This window comes from Temnothorax curvispinosus, unplaced genomic scaffold (genome assembly GCF_003070985.1).
Source record: "Temnothorax curvispinosus isolate PA1 unplaced genomic scaffold, ASM307098v1 QBEX01008784.1, whole genome shotgun sequence".
NCBI classification, from domain to species: domain Eukaryota; kingdom Metazoa; phylum Arthropoda; class Insecta; order Hymenoptera; family Formicidae; genus Temnothorax; species Temnothorax curvispinosus.
Window position 1 is genome coordinate 1110040 of NW_020218564.1, and position 16996 is coordinate 1127035.

At 39.3% G+C, this 16996-nt stretch overlaps 1 protein-coding gene across 3 annotated transcripts in view; it reads right to left on the reverse strand.

The window, feature by feature from the left end:
- Positions 1-4644: 4644 nt before the first annotated feature.
- The window catches only part of LOC112458229 (protein enabled homolog), a 21336-nt gene continuing 8984 nt past the window's right edge, over positions 4645-16996 (reverse strand). Inside the window, exons 1-9 of one of the 3 annotated variants that reach the window (XM_025021727.1) lie at positions 11161-11845; positions 10025-10346; positions 9450-9613; positions 8895-9074; positions 7551-7612; positions 6158-7314; positions 5753-5947; positions 5342-5594; positions 4645-5229 (exon numbers count right to left, since the gene is read on the reverse strand). In XM_025021727.1, coding sequence (XP_024877495.1) covers positions 5201-5229; positions 5342-5594; positions 5753-5947; positions 6158-7314; positions 7551-7612; positions 8895-9074; positions 9450-9613; positions 10025-10346; positions 11161-11384 — 2586 coding nt within the window. In that variant the 5' untranslated portion in view covers positions 11385-11845 and the 3' untranslated portion in view covers positions 4645-5200. Of the gene's footprint in view, positions 5230-5341; positions 5595-5752; positions 5948-6157; positions 7315-7550; positions 7613-8894; positions 9075-9449; positions 9614-10024; positions 10347-11160; positions 11846-16996 lie in introns of those variants that run through there. The other 2 variants (XM_025021730.1, XM_025021729.1) reach the window with 2 other exon arrangements.

Below are 16996 nucleotides of genomic sequence, written 5' to 3' on the forward strand. Positions count from 1 at the left end.
TGCATTTGATCGTTAAACTAGAAAACCACATGTTACGGTATCGTATCGCGTGCAGGTCGCTCGTCCCAATTCATGGTCTCTAATGTTACGCGATAAATATACGCGATTCTTTCACATATCACTTATATCGTTATATCGAAGGCAGGACGAAGCGACAAGTTTAAAAGTGAAGGATACCGTGGAAGGTACGAGTCTTCGTGGTATCGTGATGCTTACGACACAACTTAATATTAATTAATGTTTACGCATGTCAATCCGCAGTCATTCCGCACACACGTTTCTAACCATAGCTTAAACACCAACATTTTCACTCGCACGAGTGAAGCCGGCAACAGTTGATTGATTAATTAATTAATTTTTAATAATAAATTATTGAATGTTGCACAAACATATATATTATGGAAAATGCGTGCAGATTTTTTTTTGTAAAATTACATTGTCCACTTGTCATTACATTACCAATTGTGAATACATTAGGCTTGTATTTTAATGAAATTAATTAATTCTCATTGCACGTTAAACTTCAAAAGTGCCCGAGATCGTGCTTATTCGTCAATTTTCTATTACTTGTACATTTATTGTTTAAAAAGTAATAAATAATAATTCTTAATAGAAACGTAAGAAAACACACAACACACACACACACGCACACACACACACACAGCGCGGAATCTGAAACACTGTATTCATGCGATGAAATATATATATACATATACATATTATAGAATTTTAGAATCGCTTGTTGAAAATTGGGAAGAAATAGATGAGAGGACGCGAATTAAATCATTAAAAATCTTCGTCGCTGATTTCACTCGTTTTAAATATGTCGAATTTAGAGTCGTTTATGCAATCGATCGTTGACATTTTAACTTGACGATACACAGTGCTTATTAACGGCTTTGATCGCGACAATTCTTTTTATCACCGTTCTCCTCATTATTAGCCAAGCCTTTTCGGCCTGCTCTCCTTAAATAATTTTTTTAATCTTAACACAAAAACACTCTTAATACTCGCGTTAAGACTATGATATGAAAATTATAGTTTTACTATAATATACGCATATACTTAATATACTGTAAGTGCAAAAAAAGTATGCGCGGCTAATATGCATATCGCAACTTTGATAATACGTAGTCTAAACATCGTCTATAGACTCTAATGACGCGATAGAAATGCGTTGCTTTAACGAGAACGGCAGACAGCCGCGTGTAAAGAAAGAAAAGAAGCAAATATTACCTATTAACGCGCAGTTATACGTGCGTAATATACACGTAAATATACACGATGCTTTACAACGATTGTGCTTAATTTTAACAACAGATTCTACGAGCAAAATTTGGAGTAGATTCTTCCTCAATTAAAATTATCGATATGCCAATATGCTTCTCGAGTTATGAACGATTAAGTAATAAAAAACTTTTTTCTTCTGAATTAAGCTTCAGAGAGAAACGTATAATAAATATAACATAAATATAATATAGACACACATATATATCTTTATTTTAAAATACTCCTCTATTATATATGTATATAGTTTATTTTTAATTATTATATAATACATATTTCTCTCTTTCTCTCTCTTTCGTCTTTCTCTTTAATTTTAGATTTAATTTATGTAAATAAAATGAACTCGAAACTTTTTAATTATCATAATATTTAACATTAAATATTAAAAGTGACAAACAATGATTTTTTTTTCTTTGAAATTGAGAAAGAATCGTCTCGAAATTCGGCAGATTCTGTCATTATGATACAGGGCGAATTACGTAAAACATTCTTTATATTGGAAGGAAGAAAGGGAAGAAGGAAGACAGGGAGAAAAGTAAAAGGACAGAGATGAAAGAAAAAGCGACGATAATAAGAGAACGAGTCGTCTGAAGTCGTGGCTGGAGGGACATTCGAAAAAGATCTTGCCCTTCGCGAGAGACTTTTTGTCAATATTTTCGCATTTTCTCCCTCTCTCGTGCACTGACAGCTCAATTTAAGAAAAAAGAATGAAAGAAAGAACAAGAAAGAGAAAAGATGAATAAAATAAATACACATTATAATGGAAGATTTACGCGTAGATAAATTTATATGTACAAAGGTAATGGAGTATAAAATATGTAGTAAAGAGAAGCGGAAAGGAATGCCTCGAGAAATAAAAAAGGTGAAAGGAAAGAAGTATGTATGCTACAATATATAAAAAGATAATTGCGCGCACTCGTGCATTTGTGTCTCTCAATTATCAAAACGATCAAAACATTCGATGCATCCCGGGGATGATAGATGCGCCTTGGAAGGCAAAAATCATTATCTCGCGCAGGGGTACGGGAAGGAAGTAAATGTTAAACGCGCGTATCGAATACACTAGGTAAAATTATAACCAATATTTAAGTGAAAGATAAAAAAAAAGATAATCGATAAAAACATCGATAAGTGATAAATGCGATACTTAGGTGATTTAAAAATATAAGCTTTATCGATGCTTGCTGTCAAAATTTTATATCTTTCCTTGCGATATTATATCTCTCACTCCGATGATTCGACTAGAAGTTGTCTTTCATCTAATTCCTTCGGAATGATTATCAAGAGTTCTTATGATTAGGCTTATCGTAAGCTAGCGTGTCAATGTAATAAAACCGTACGTAATAAAGTGCAGTAAAGCATTGCGCAATAAAAAAAACCGTGTAAAATTCAGCCTTCGAAGTTACGAGAATTGGTAGCGAGTACCAAGGCAAAATTCACGTACAAAATGGATTTCATCCATTTGGGAGATAAAAAATGGGTACATGCTATTCCACCATATTATTCATGGTCAACGTTTTATCGGACATTAATGAAACACTTGTACAAAAATTGACCGATTGGTGTCAGATAAAAAGGCAATTTATATGTAATGCGATCTTTCGCACATAATATGTAACTTCGACTCATTGTCAATGACAAATGTCGGATTATGTTACACAAAAGATTGTTCTTTTCTTTTATCTAACAATGAATATTAATTTGTATAAGAGACAAATATCTGTTATTAAATAATATTTCATATATATACATATATGTATATCTAATTATATTTAAAAAAATTTTTTAAATTACCGATTAAATTATTTTTCATTAGGAGCGTGATTTTTTCCATAAATGTTCGTCAGTGGTATACCTAGAGACCCTATAATCAGAGATTGGCCATCAAGCGATTTCTTTAAAATCCTGCGAAAGAGAAAGATATAAGAGAGAAAGAGAAAGCGATATACATTCATATTGATTTCTCTTTCTCTCTTAATATCTCTTTCTCTTTCTTTCTCTTGTTTTTGAAGAAAAATGGTAGACCAATCAAAAGTAGCCCCCTTATGGCCAGTCTCTGATTAGAGGGTCTCTAAGTATACCTTATGCCGTTGTTTTGACGTAGATTTCGCCATAATAATGAATGAATCAAGCATAATTATTGTATATCGCAATTTTGACTAATAAATTAATAAAAATCAGAGTTTTTCGCGTAAAAATTTGGTTACGATGACATTCGGACGCATTGAGAATGTAAAATAAAGTAAATAGAGCCTCGAGAAGGATAATATAAAAAGTAAATTATTTATCGTACGGATGTTCAGCAACTCATTCGTGCGCGTGAATGTGCAAACCAAATCTAAATAAAAGTGCTAAATTCCGTGTCTAAATAAAAGTGCTCGTTGAAAGCAAGTTGGATAAAAGTTGTTACTAAACATAGAAAAAGCTATAAAGTTATAATTATAAATGCCGGATTTCAAGAAAATTTTCAATCAACCGTCAAGTATTTTTAATGTGTAGCAGTATCTTCAATGTACGACAGTAGTTTTCCTGAAGAACAACTCGTCATATTAAACGTATGAAAAACGTGAATCGCAATTTAGATATAGGATATCTAAAAATGAACTAACACGGAGATTTCTTAACTACAGATATATATCATTTAAGCGCAATGTTCTCGAGAATTTCACAATCAACGATCGTGGCATCCGTCTATCGTCTTTATTGCTATATACAACGTTCAACATGTCTAATACGGGATCTACAATGCGAGTCATAAGTCATAAGTCGTAAGAAATTGACCAATTACAGTCGAATTTGAAAAGAATAATCAAATGTGATTGGTCAGTTTTTTACGACTTATGACTTACGACTCGCATTGTAGACCCCGCATAAGAGATTAGCGCATCGAAGAACGAGGTGTGTTTCTTGGAATGTATTCATCTGTTATATTTTCAAAATTCATTCAAATCATCATGACAAAAATCGATAACGCAACGGGCTTTGCATAAATTAAGATGGTAGCGTACGACATCGCCTCGATAAAATAAAAAACAAAAATAAAAATGCGAAGAAAACACATGCCACGTCATTGGTGAAAGAATTCTACATAGAATGTTCTATGATGAGATCGTCCTTATGTAAAAGAATGTTTCAACATACGAGAAACTCTGTCTAATCATATGCAATAAAAAATATACGATGCGTAACTTGAACGTTGAAATAATTGAGTTTTTTTCTGGAAATTTTGATGATAAAATTTCTCATTTGATCGGCCTTGACTATAAACTTGTCGAGAAAAAAAGCAGGAGAAGAGATGGGGAAAACAGAAGAGGGGAAAGGAGGGGGAGGGGGAGAGAGAGAGAGAAAGAGAGAGAGAGAGAGAAATGAGAATATTATAATAGATATTTATGTATAGAAATCGATATCTCTCTCATTTATGTTATAAATAATACACCATTTTTTGGTCTTTATCGATGTCCTTTTATACTACGAAGCGATATAATAGTATTTCATTGTGCATGTACTTGATTTATATTTTCATTGAAGTATTTCTCTCGCTCAGAATCTGTAAAGATTTCTCGTAACTCTTTATGCATGTAAACAAATCAATTAGTTTGTAAACTGTAGAAATTGAAACTCAATTGATTCAACGTTTTGTTACGATATTTATGTAGTAAATAACGAAAAAATTACCGTCACTTAAGACACTAAGATTAATTTACTTACACATAAATGTTCGATATACATGAATGTAATCACATTACATTCTCGTAAATATGTTGTAAAAACCTGTACGTGGTTCTCAATGACACCACTTTGATATCGAGCAATCTAGTCGTATAACTCTCCTTAACTTTTTTTCTGTTTCGTCTCCTTCCTTCACTTTCGAGAGCTTGATTTTATATCTTTTATTTCCTCCTTATCATCTTCTTTATCTCTTATTCAGTTCTGTTCTTACAGCTGGAAATATAAAATATTTCACATAAAGCGAACATTTTTGTATTTACATCCATCAAGTCATTAAGTTAATTTAATTTTGCACTGTTGTAGCAATATACATATATGTCCATACCATCGATTATTTCTTGCTTCATTTTCTGGAATTCTTTCCGCACTTCTTTAATTATCTCCACCTTGAAGGCCTCCATCTCTTGCGCGGTGAGCGAAGTTCCATCGTTAACACCATTTACTTTGAGGAGAGTGTCCTCCGAAGCCGAACCGAACCTCTTGCGTACCGATTTCGGCGACTCGGCGCCATTGGGGAACTTGATATTCGACGCATTGTTCTTATCCCAAGACTTCTTATCTGGCGAACTTTCCGGTTCCTATAAAAGAAATTGTTCGATTAGTGCTTTTTTCTCCCTCTCTCTCTCTCTCTCTCTTCTCCTCCCCTCTCTTCTTTTCTTGCCGATCTTTCAACGCCAATGCTTTTGTCATCCAAGTTGATCCGAATATCCAAGTTACATGATAAATGTTTACGTACCGGTGGTTGCTCGGGTTGTTTCTTCTCGGCGGCAGCCCGTCGGCGTGCTAGAGTCTTAGCCATTTCGTCCATCATGGAAGCCATCCCGCCACCTCCACCTCTCCCTAAGGTGCCATAATTGCCGCCTCCTCCACCGCTTCCACTGCCGCTACTACTAGTGCTCGAGCCACTGTTCTCCACTGGTTGTGACTGTTGCTATTGATAAAAAAAGAAAGGTTCGTTATTATTCTATTTATGTGTTTTCTATTTTCTATACATATATGTGTGTGTGTGTGTGTGTGTGTGTGTGTGTGTGTATATAAAACATATATTAATATAACTCAACATCAAATCTCATTTCTGCAAACAAGTGATAATTCTGTCTAATTAAAAGATTAAAATTAAAAAAAAAAAAAAAAAAATTACCTGTTTTTTCTTAAGACGTGCTTGAAGGGCAGCGGCTAATGAGTTGGTGTCAGGCGGAGGATCATTCGAGGAACTGACGGATGAACCGGAACCGACAGCGGCGGTGGACGTGTTAGCGTTAGGAACCGGCGGCGGTGGCGGCGGAGGTGGTGCCGCAGGCCCAGCCAGCGATACCATCGGAGGCGGTGGCGGACCGCCACTAGCAATAGGAGCATAAGCGTTAGCGCTGGCCGTGTGGTGTCCGCTGGTAGCATATTGATTCACCGAATTTGATGGTGTCCCATATGGATTTGTAGTACCCGCTGTGGCAGCCGCTTGTACCTGACCGGTACCACCATACTGTGCTTGCGCCTGGGACACGATATTGGAGCCGTACGATTGACCAGGTTGCGCGACCGCGTATTGACTTGACGGACCAGGTGGCGGACCGGTAGCATACTGATTTATCGAACTATTACTTCCAAACTGATTACTACCGCTGCTACCATATTGCGCGGCTTGACTACCAATCGACTGACTATATTGGCCTGTATTAATCGGTCCACCAGTAGTGTACGTGCTCGTTTGACTGTTAGTACCGTAGAAATTGTTCAGACTGCCGGACGGCGGAAATTGGTTCGGGCTTTGGCCCACGACAGAGGCCGCACCGCTTCCGGTACTGCTGCTACTGCTAGGAACAGTGGCACTCGCGTATTGATTGCTCGCAGGCGCGGCACCATACTGATTTGCTTGATTAGTAACGTAAATAGACTGGCATTGGGACTGTTGATTCGCAAGGTTTGACTGAGACGACGGCGATTGTGCGTACTGATTCATCATCATCGGTGGCGCCGGCGCCGCAGACGAGCTAAAGTTCATCATCGTCGGCGGACATGGTGGAGCGGGGGGTGCAATCGGCGGCTGAGGCGGTGGTATCGGGGGACCGACTCCCGATCCAGCTGACATTTGCGGAACGGCTGGAACCATATTGGCGACACCCTGTAAGGCTGGTTGTTGCTGTTGAGGCGGTTGTGGTGCCGGCGGCGCCGACGAAGTTCGATGATGACCGGATTGTTGTTGTTGTTGTTGTTGTTGTTGCTGCTGCTGCTGCTGCTGTTGCGGCTGTTGCTGTGCAGCAGATGGACAGCTCGGTGATATGGGATTGGGACTTGCAGTTGCTGCAAAGAAATTGATCTCTGAATATATATATATTTTTTTTCTGAATATATATATACACACACACACACACACACATCATGTAGATATTTGTAAATTATATACAATTTTGACACCTCTTTTAGGATAACATCTTTGCGATTCAAATACATTTGCAATCTCCACACGTACATGTGTGCCCGTTATAAAATTATATCTTATGTATAAACATGTTATGCTAAAAACATGATTGAAATACCTTGACTTTGCTGAGACATTCTGCGTTCCTGAATTATTGCTACGTCCTCTCTAGTCATGGTTCTGCACAGATATAGAAATTGAAGTTAGTTACAAAATACACATGTTCTCATTAATGCACAATGCATTATTAATGTAAAGCGTAATAGGGCCAGCCAACTAATATAATGGACATGATAGATCACTTATACATAATCCTATACAGATAGATTGTACTAAAAATTCACTTTAACTGGCTGCTTGATAAATATTTTCCAACACTGACACAAAGAGAAAAAATTATATAAACGCACGGGTAAATTTAATTGTGTCGCACGTTAACATGCTAAATAATACTGCTCTACAAAGATTATTTCCTATTTCGCTATAAATATATTCCAGCGATAATAGAATACTCTTACTCTACGTCATAGGCTATTGTCAATAGGCGTTGAAACGTTGATATCAATTTATACGAACCAAGGAAGTAAAGTGGATAATAATCCGTTATATTTTCATCATGTGGCGCAAGGTATTTTCCATGTAGAGCAAGCTAACATAGCTGCGCATCGCTTGTTTTCTTATTCCTGGCAAGTTTGTATATTTAGGCCGATCCTTATCTGACAATCATTTTGAATGTCGAATTTATCGAGTATCCTGAATTTTGTGAAAAGCATCCGCGAAAAGCCGAAGAAAAAATGTCGAGCTCGGTCGCGCAATGTATTCGAGCCTATTTTGAGAGGCGCGGAGTGCAACAGACGGAGCGAATTCTCCCGCTTAGTCTCCGCGGATTTTATTTTCGACATCGTGTAAATATCTTTTCGCCCCGATCCTCGTTTTCACAACAAGTCTTTCACTGGAGTCTCGCGTGTAAATTTACTGTATGGAAGAGAGAAGAAGAAAAAAAGAGGAGAACGAAGTTGGAAGTTGATTAAAACCGCTAAATTGCAACAATGTTCTTCGGGAACGTTCACTACATGAAAGGGGAAGGGAAAAGATGCAAGGAGAAAACATGGATAGAAAAAAAAAACGGTTCTTCTAATACGTGGGTAATGCCCGCGATCTTTACTACAGGGAATCAGGAGTCCTAGATAGATCTGCATGACCTTTAACCCATATTAACCTAATGCTATTGTGTCACATGACACAACAATACTAAATCAATAACTTGACGGCATGTTTTAGAAAAATCTTTATAAAACGTATTTTTCAATATATTTGTAGACCGTGCTTCCCGGTAGACATTCATACAGATAGACACTTTTCTATATTATATGAAGTGCATTACATGTTGAGTAAAAGAGATTTTGATAGCACGTAATTAAGAAATTCAGGTTATTACGGGTTAAAAGGACGGGAAGATCACCTCGAGTGTCCATCGCCCGGTGAGCCACGCGCACAGCCCATTTGAACAACGGTGCCAACAGCACCACTAACGGTCACGTGGTGCTCGGGGGTTGTGGTGGCGGAGCCCACGGGCAGGGCCGTCTGGCCTCCTGTAGGCAGATGGCTCAGGGACAAGGAGATCCGCGCGTTACGACCTTGACTGCAACCAGTCAGGACAGATGTGTGATTCGCTTCAGGTAAACGATGGGGAAATTGAAATGGGCCTATGTCCGTAAAGTAAGTTGTCACCCTATAAACTTTTCGCGCTTTTTCTATATATATAAACGACCATATCATGTATACCAAAACTGTCTCGTGAATCTCGTGATGATGTCTCCACACTCTGATTTGTTGTATTTAAAGAAAACATTTCAAATAGAGAGAAACAAGGTTGCCTGCATTTCGAAAACGTGACGTGAATCGATTGGACGTTGTGTGACATATGATATCTTTTGATAGATAATAATTGCTATAATAAGGTAACAGTCACGCTGCAAATCGTTTGAAAGCGAGAAAGAAAATGAACGAGACGTACCTATATCCCATGTCCTCCTCATATTGAGCGGTTGGTTGGCTTTGCTGTTGCTGCTGCTGCTGTTGCTGCTGCTGCTGCTGTTGTTGATAGGCGGTTTGCTGTTGAGTAGTTGTGGTGGTTGCCGGAGCGAGACTTCTTGATATGTTGCTACCATTGCTCAGCACCTACGCAACATCGCAACGAGATGCGATGTGCAATTAGAAGCTAATTAACAATGATATATCCAATTACGACAACGCCTAGCCAAATTGGCAATTATAATTGCCGTAACTGAAATCGATATCCCACGATAACGAGTGAACGTTCGTTTTTTATCCTTAAGTTTGTTTTTTCGTTTCTGACCATCCGAGATGATCCAAGTAAGTGTTTGTCAGAAACTTTTGCTTCTCCTAATAAAAGTTATCACCCCCGCCCCACACACACACACGAGTTACGATCTTAAACCGCCACGATAACTTGAAACAATATGTTAAAAATGCCAAAACTACAAATTTTTAAAATTGGATAGTAAAACCCGCAGTAAGCCGGGATTAATTCTAATAAAACTGTAAGATGAAATAAATGTTATGAATTACATCGAGTGCCTGGAGCATCGCCCGAGCAAAAGCATCAGCGTCGTCCTTACTGGAGAAGTTTAGCCCGTAGACTTGCTTGTTATCCCGCCACTGGTGAAACGTGACCGTGGCCTGATTGTACTTGAGTCCCTTGAGAATCGCACAGTTGATGACAATCTCGTGGTCCTGCAGCTTCCTGCCGACCACGCGGAACGTATTGTTCACCTGATGGTGATAGAGCTGGACCTTGGACAGGCCGGACGAGCTGCCACTCGGTATCCATTTCTTGTTCACGTCGTCATACACCATCACCGACGCACGGGCGGACGATATGCTCACTTCGCTGTAATGTAAATGACAAAACATTCATTTTCTTTTTGCGTTTTAGTCAATTAATTCCTTCGGTCATCCGCATATATTCTCTTTTGTGTACTTTGTTACGTTATCTCGAGTGATCTCGAGGGCGAGACGGGACGAGAATCGTTTTATGCATGCAATTAAAAAGTGGCAAGTTATCGGTGATTTTTCAATCAATTTAATTGTTGATGTCAGAGTAAAAGAAATTAAAAATTAGATTACGTAAAGTAAAGAGAATATATTTGCATGAATCAAAGCAGTTTCTTATTTAAAGAGCCAACGAAATAAAGTAAGTAAGTAACAGGGACATGTGCGGGAATGTTGCACCGTGCACCGGGCTGAATCGTGGGCGGTACATGCGGCACACGTATCGCACCGTTATCACTTTTTGCTTTTGCTCATGCGAGAAAGTCGCATAATGGTAATCCGAGTAGGCCGAGTGACAACGCGAACGGCAAATGGACGAAACATAGATTGTACAGTTTGTTCGATTTATCATCGATCTTTACCATTTACAATTTCTCTGCATTTCTGACAATCCCTTTATAATCATTCTAATGAATGCAAAACTTTTTCTGCGAGGGGGGGGACATGAAATCGGATAACATGATTAAAATGAACGTATAGAATATCGACGAATATCTGAAAAATGTTTTTTCCAGATATCCTTTAGAGTTTAGATTGTCGCGTCGCGGCGTCGCGGTTGTTTATGAAGAAACAAACTTTTTTGCCTTTGTGAATATCGCGATAGCGTAAGAAGGCGAAGGACGAAGGAGAAAATTGACGTGCGCGTCGTGTACCACGAACGGCTATCCTGTTGCCAAGAAGATCGTTGCTGGCGATAGCTCGTACGCTGTTGCACATTCACACGCTGCTGCGACGCAGGCTCTTGTTGTATCGTTACGGAAGGACTCATCCTGGCGAACGTGTCTTGACTCTGTGCCTGATCCTCGGACGAATAAGCCTCGTAGGACCATCTCGTCCTGCCAATTTTGGAGAAGAAATTTTCGCGGAAGTCCCACATAATCGTCGAGAGCTTCTTCTCGCTAATAAGTCATCAATTTTATCGCACCGATCATCGCACCGCTATTATCAGGGACCGCGTACCTATTATCAGAAATCGGTGACGACGTGACGACACCGACCCGACGCGAGACGGACCGAAAACGGAGTAAGATAAACGCACAGCTTGCGCAGGGCTTAATTAAAAGTCTGCGATCCGCGATCCGCGATATCCGCGGGACCCGCGGAGGAGCTCGCGCGCTCGCTCGCTGTCGCTTTCACTGGACCGAGTCGCCGACGCCGAGAGGCAGTCTGCACTCTTTCCGTTGGCAAAACGAAAACAGGACGAGGTAGGATGTGGCGAGATACCGCCACTTTGACTATCCTCTGCCGTCGTCGCCGCTACTGCTATATACTGCTGCTACTGCTGCGTGTGTATGTGTATACACGGTCGAGCAAAGTATGATAACAGTCGGCCCGCAACATCCGTTGTTGCGATCCACGTTTCGAGGACGTTTGCGTTGCACGATGAACAAATAATGTGTGGATGAACAGATAAAAAAAACGCTACCCGTCATTTTCGCGAATCAATGACGAGATGATCGCGGATGGATTGATCGGACTGTGGAAAAGCCTTGTGTCATGGAAGAAAAAATTAAAGTATATACGTAAAACATCGTGGCAAACTTCTTTATTGACATCGAATCAAAGGCTGCAATTTTTTGTCGATGGATATCAAGAGGCATTCGGCGATCTTGCCAATCAGCTCCGCGCGCGGCATGTACTAACATCAAGTACTTGTACTTATGTAGGTCAGAGACCGGCCTTGCATACGACAATTACCGGTCTAAGCGCGCGCGTGATGCAGTCCGAGTTAAATATCGTTGTGACACGCGTGATTAGAGCGAATGTTGATTCGCAAATCGCAAATAGAATGAATCGAGCTCCATTTCGGCAACGCTAGCGAGCGCAAACAACCGCGATCCTTTCACGGAGCAAGTTTCATTTTTAGGCGTAATCTTTGGAATATTATTGATGACGGTCTGAAAATATACGTCTACTGTTTTCCTTCTATTTATGTGGTATCGTCGTTTTATTTTTTACATACTTTTTATACTTTTCTCAGAGTTTTTCGAGAGATGCAAAGTGTTGGTTTATGAACAATGCGCAATAATGCACTTTCTTATACATTTCTTCCCGAGTTGCGGATTCGTCACGTTTCCTGATCGTGCGCGGATTTATTATGTTCTGCGCGGATGTCGAACTTTTAGAGCATAAAGCACGAACGGCATTGTGTATCAGCGGTCGGAAGTTATGTCGAGATTCTCTCTCTCTCTCTCTCTCTCTCTCTCTCTCTCTTTCTCTCGTCTGTCAGCCGGTAGGAGCCATCAGACTGTTTGAGAGCGCCATGTACCTACTACGTAAAAGTGGAACAAATGCGTTTCGGAGGGCATTGCCTTAGCTGCTTTTCGCATGGCGTAAAGTGTAAAACACTCAATCGCGACTACGTAGCCTACAGCAAACAAAGCTTATCGCACGCGAAATTGCATGCGCTTTATTTCCAGTAATGCTCAGGGAAGCGTTAATATACCTTTCACCAAACACCGAATGAAATAATCGCCACTGTTCCGTATATAATTGTATCTCGTTGTCGACCATCCCCGAAAAATATCGCGATTGGACTCTCGACGAACGGTGACAGACTCCCAAACGAAATGCCGTACATCGCGCGAATGTACCTAGCGAATAGCGATATAAAATACCTTACAATAAGAAAGTCCAACAATAAGAAAAAAAAATACGTAACGCTGCATTATTTCTCCAGAATCGTCCAGAGTCGAAACTTTCATCTTGATAAAAATCTTGATTTCTTGTTCAAATTTTTGACTTGATAAATCTGAACAAATAAAATTTATAAGAAAAATAAATCTCATTTTTATTCACATCTTGATCAAATCGTAAATAATAATTCATATATGCTTGTAAATTACAATTTAAATAGACTGTGTCGTTTGGAGAGGACGGTCGTTTGCATACGCATTTAATGGTAATTCTGATTGTCGCGGTTTTCGTTGCGTTTTTATTATCTCGTTGCATTGTATCGCGGCAAGGAGAGAACAAAAGTATTCTACGCGAGAGGAAGCAGTGACGAATCAAGTGACGATACTGACGATACACGCGACACGCGACATTGGATATCGAATTCTACGCTGCGCCGCGCGCCGCGTCGCGTCGCAGAAGCGAGAAGCGAGCACGCATTACATTTCTCTTTCATACAGCTGGTTGGTTTATACGTTTATAGGTTTATACCATCGGGCATCGACAATGACGCGTCCAATCGTGACGACTCTATTAATTCTCGGCTCGGCGGACTTGCGCGATCGATGTGCTATCTCTCATCGAAAGAAAAAGTTTAGACGGAACTCGTTGAGCACTGACGCGTTTTCAGCGACATATGGTTTATCAGAACAATTTGGCCGACACGTCAGACCGATAACGGGGAACGTGATATAGGCCCCTATCTTACAATTACTGTTTCTACAAATTATTTTACGCCTTCAAATTTCTTTCGTTGCTGCAGCGAAATATCACTTGCAATAATTAATCATAAAATATATGCCGCGATGCCATGTATTTCATCTCTGCGAAATATTTCGGTCTTAAAAATTATTCGATCACTGCCTCCGTATTTCGAGACCTCTGTCCTCCGAGAGGACTATCATTCTATACGCACTGTACTACACATTTACTACACGGTGAGAGTTTATTTCAGTTTATTTAAAGTCACTTGGAAATTTATTGTAATTTTTTGGAATAAAGCGAAACTTTCAATGCCCAAAGAAACTTATAGCTTCATGGTTTCACCTTGATGAAACGAATACGATTACCGAAAGTAGCATATGGCAAGTAGGTAGCCATGCGTCAACATTAATTGGATAGGTAAGTCAAGCCTCGCGACACTCGAGTAGTCTTTTCTCACTCTCGTAACACGAGCCCTAAATCTTAAGGATCCTGACCGTCCAGGCCATCTCGTACAATCCGGAATACAATTCTTTTTTATTTTAACAATGGAATATGACTAATACACAGAGCTTTGTCTGACAGATTCTAAATTTTATATATTATATCGAATTTTCCACGACTCGACGTCCCGACGATGCGCGATGCTACCGATGTATTTTATTTAAGAACAAATTCTCCGACGATGCGCAAACGATTTTGAGGTCAGCGAGTAACGAAGTCGTTGGTCAGCGTATGTGTGAAGCTGGCGTAACATTTCCTATTTCCTTAATCATTTTGTGGAAACTCATAAGTATTGAGAGGTCTCTATAGTTTTCTATAGGTTAGACCCGTTAGACAAATAGTTTTTTGGTCATTAAAGCACAAAAAATGTGCCTCAGGACAGACTGACTGACAATGAGACGTCAAGTTCACGCAGCGTCTCACTTTGTCCTACGGGCATTCTCTTGATATTGATTACTAGATTTCAAAAGATTTATAGTTGTACATTTGTTCTAGAAATAGTTTTAGCAATAAACATTGTCTTTTTAATTTCTAAATAATTTTTATCCCCCGATAAAGGAGCCTTTATCAGTAAATAGGTGAATAGACGCTGCGGTCGATTTTTGACAGTTCTGTTGATTGTAAAATAATTCTCCTTTCCTCAAAATGATGAACGCCAGCTTCACACACACACACACACACTGCTGGTCAGCCACTTTACTGAATAAAAAGTAAAGACGGAATAATTTTCGGAAGCATCTAATGTAATAAAGAATCAATTCTACCAAGATCCGTGTAAGGATTTTGTGAGAGAAGCAACATTTCAAAGAAATGTATCTGTAAGGGCCTCCGCACAATGAAAAATATAAGGAACAAGGAACAGATATTAGAAATTAGAACTAAAGAATCAAGAATAAAGTTGAATGTACGATGAAAAATACAGGCAAGAGAAATAGGGAAGAACACAGGCAACAGATTTAACCTATCGGAAGCCGTGTATTAATGTTACACACTAGTTTTATTCCTGATTTCTTATTTCTAATTGATAATATCTGTTTTTTGTCCCTTATATTTTTCATTGTGCGGGGGGGGGGTCTTTAGTACTTTTATGTTACATTTCAAGAACAAAACCAAAATTGAATCGAATTGGTCTCATCTTTTCCGTTTGCATAGTAATATCGTACGGGTAAAGAGAACGTACTCGTATGTAAAGAAGCGCGTTTCTCTGTGCTAGAGTGCGTAAGAAAGTGCGGACATGGAAAAATCTTTCCCGACCGGCGCGCGGCGGCGCGGTGCAAGGTGCAATATGGGCATAATGAGCGCAACAATGGAAATTTAACAAAAGAGCGTGCAACCTTCGGGTTATATGTACCTGTTAGGACGCAAGGTATCAAATCACCATGTTGCATATCCCGTGTATAACTGTATATACTCATGGATATTCACTTGGGAAATAAGCAAAACTTGAAATATATATTATTTCGCCTTATTATTAATTAACGGCTGTCTTGCTTTTATTAATTTATCGTGTATTGAAATTGTTTGTTCTATTGAACTTTCGAATAATATCTTGCATCTATGCATTATTGCGATTTTTGCAATATATCCGATAAAATAGGTCAAAGCTCCCTTTGCGAATCCAAGCGATGATTAAGCGAGGGTAAAAGTAGGTTACTCGAGCAATCTGCACCATATCGCAGCATTAAAATTAATTAAGCTCGGTTATTGAAGGTGAAATTGAAAGCCATTACGCAGCTTTACCCACGGTTTAGCAAATGACAGTGGGATACGATACGACGGTTTGTTCTCTCCTCGGTAGGAGATAAGGAGAGATACCCTAGTGTGTGTACGGGGCCGGGGGGTTGTCGCGTGTATACGCGTACGTATCGCGCATCACACACGTCGAAAACGTAATCCGCCCATGCCGGATCATCGTACTCGCTAATGCACAAAACGTAACATTTCCGGCAGGTATATAAAATGTTTTATCGCTAACCGATCTCAGCCATATCTAACTACAAGTTATAATGACCTAGCGATCGAGCTCGCCTTAGCAAAAATTTTTTGAAAGCCTCCATTGTTAATTTTTAATTCCCAACATTAAACATCTTGACATAACAGTCTTAATAATAGGTAACAGTACTAAAGTTCCAACTGGTGTTAATTGTAAGGAAAAATAAAGGTGAAATTCATGAATAAAATATTGATTAGACAAAAACGTTAACAGTGTTAACACCTATAATAGAATGTCGTTGCTATTTGTATTTAAATAAATAATTTTGCAGAAGAATTTCTTTTATTAGTGCGAAAAATTTCACGACGCTTTTGCACGATTCGGGAAGGTTTGACCTAGTCATGAGTCGCGAGTCGCGAGTCGCAAAGTCGTTAGGAGGATACTCGCACGTCCAATTACACGACGTGAATATACGATACGTTATTCGGACAAACGTTCGCGTACGTGGGTCGTTCCCCAGATGTGGTCATTAACTCTGCTCGACGGTGGAAAAATCGCCTGAAATCATCCGGAGAGACCTATGCGTACATATACGTATCTATCGGCCGCGGGAGGATCGAAACGCGGACGATATATATATATATATATATATATATATATATATATATATATATATA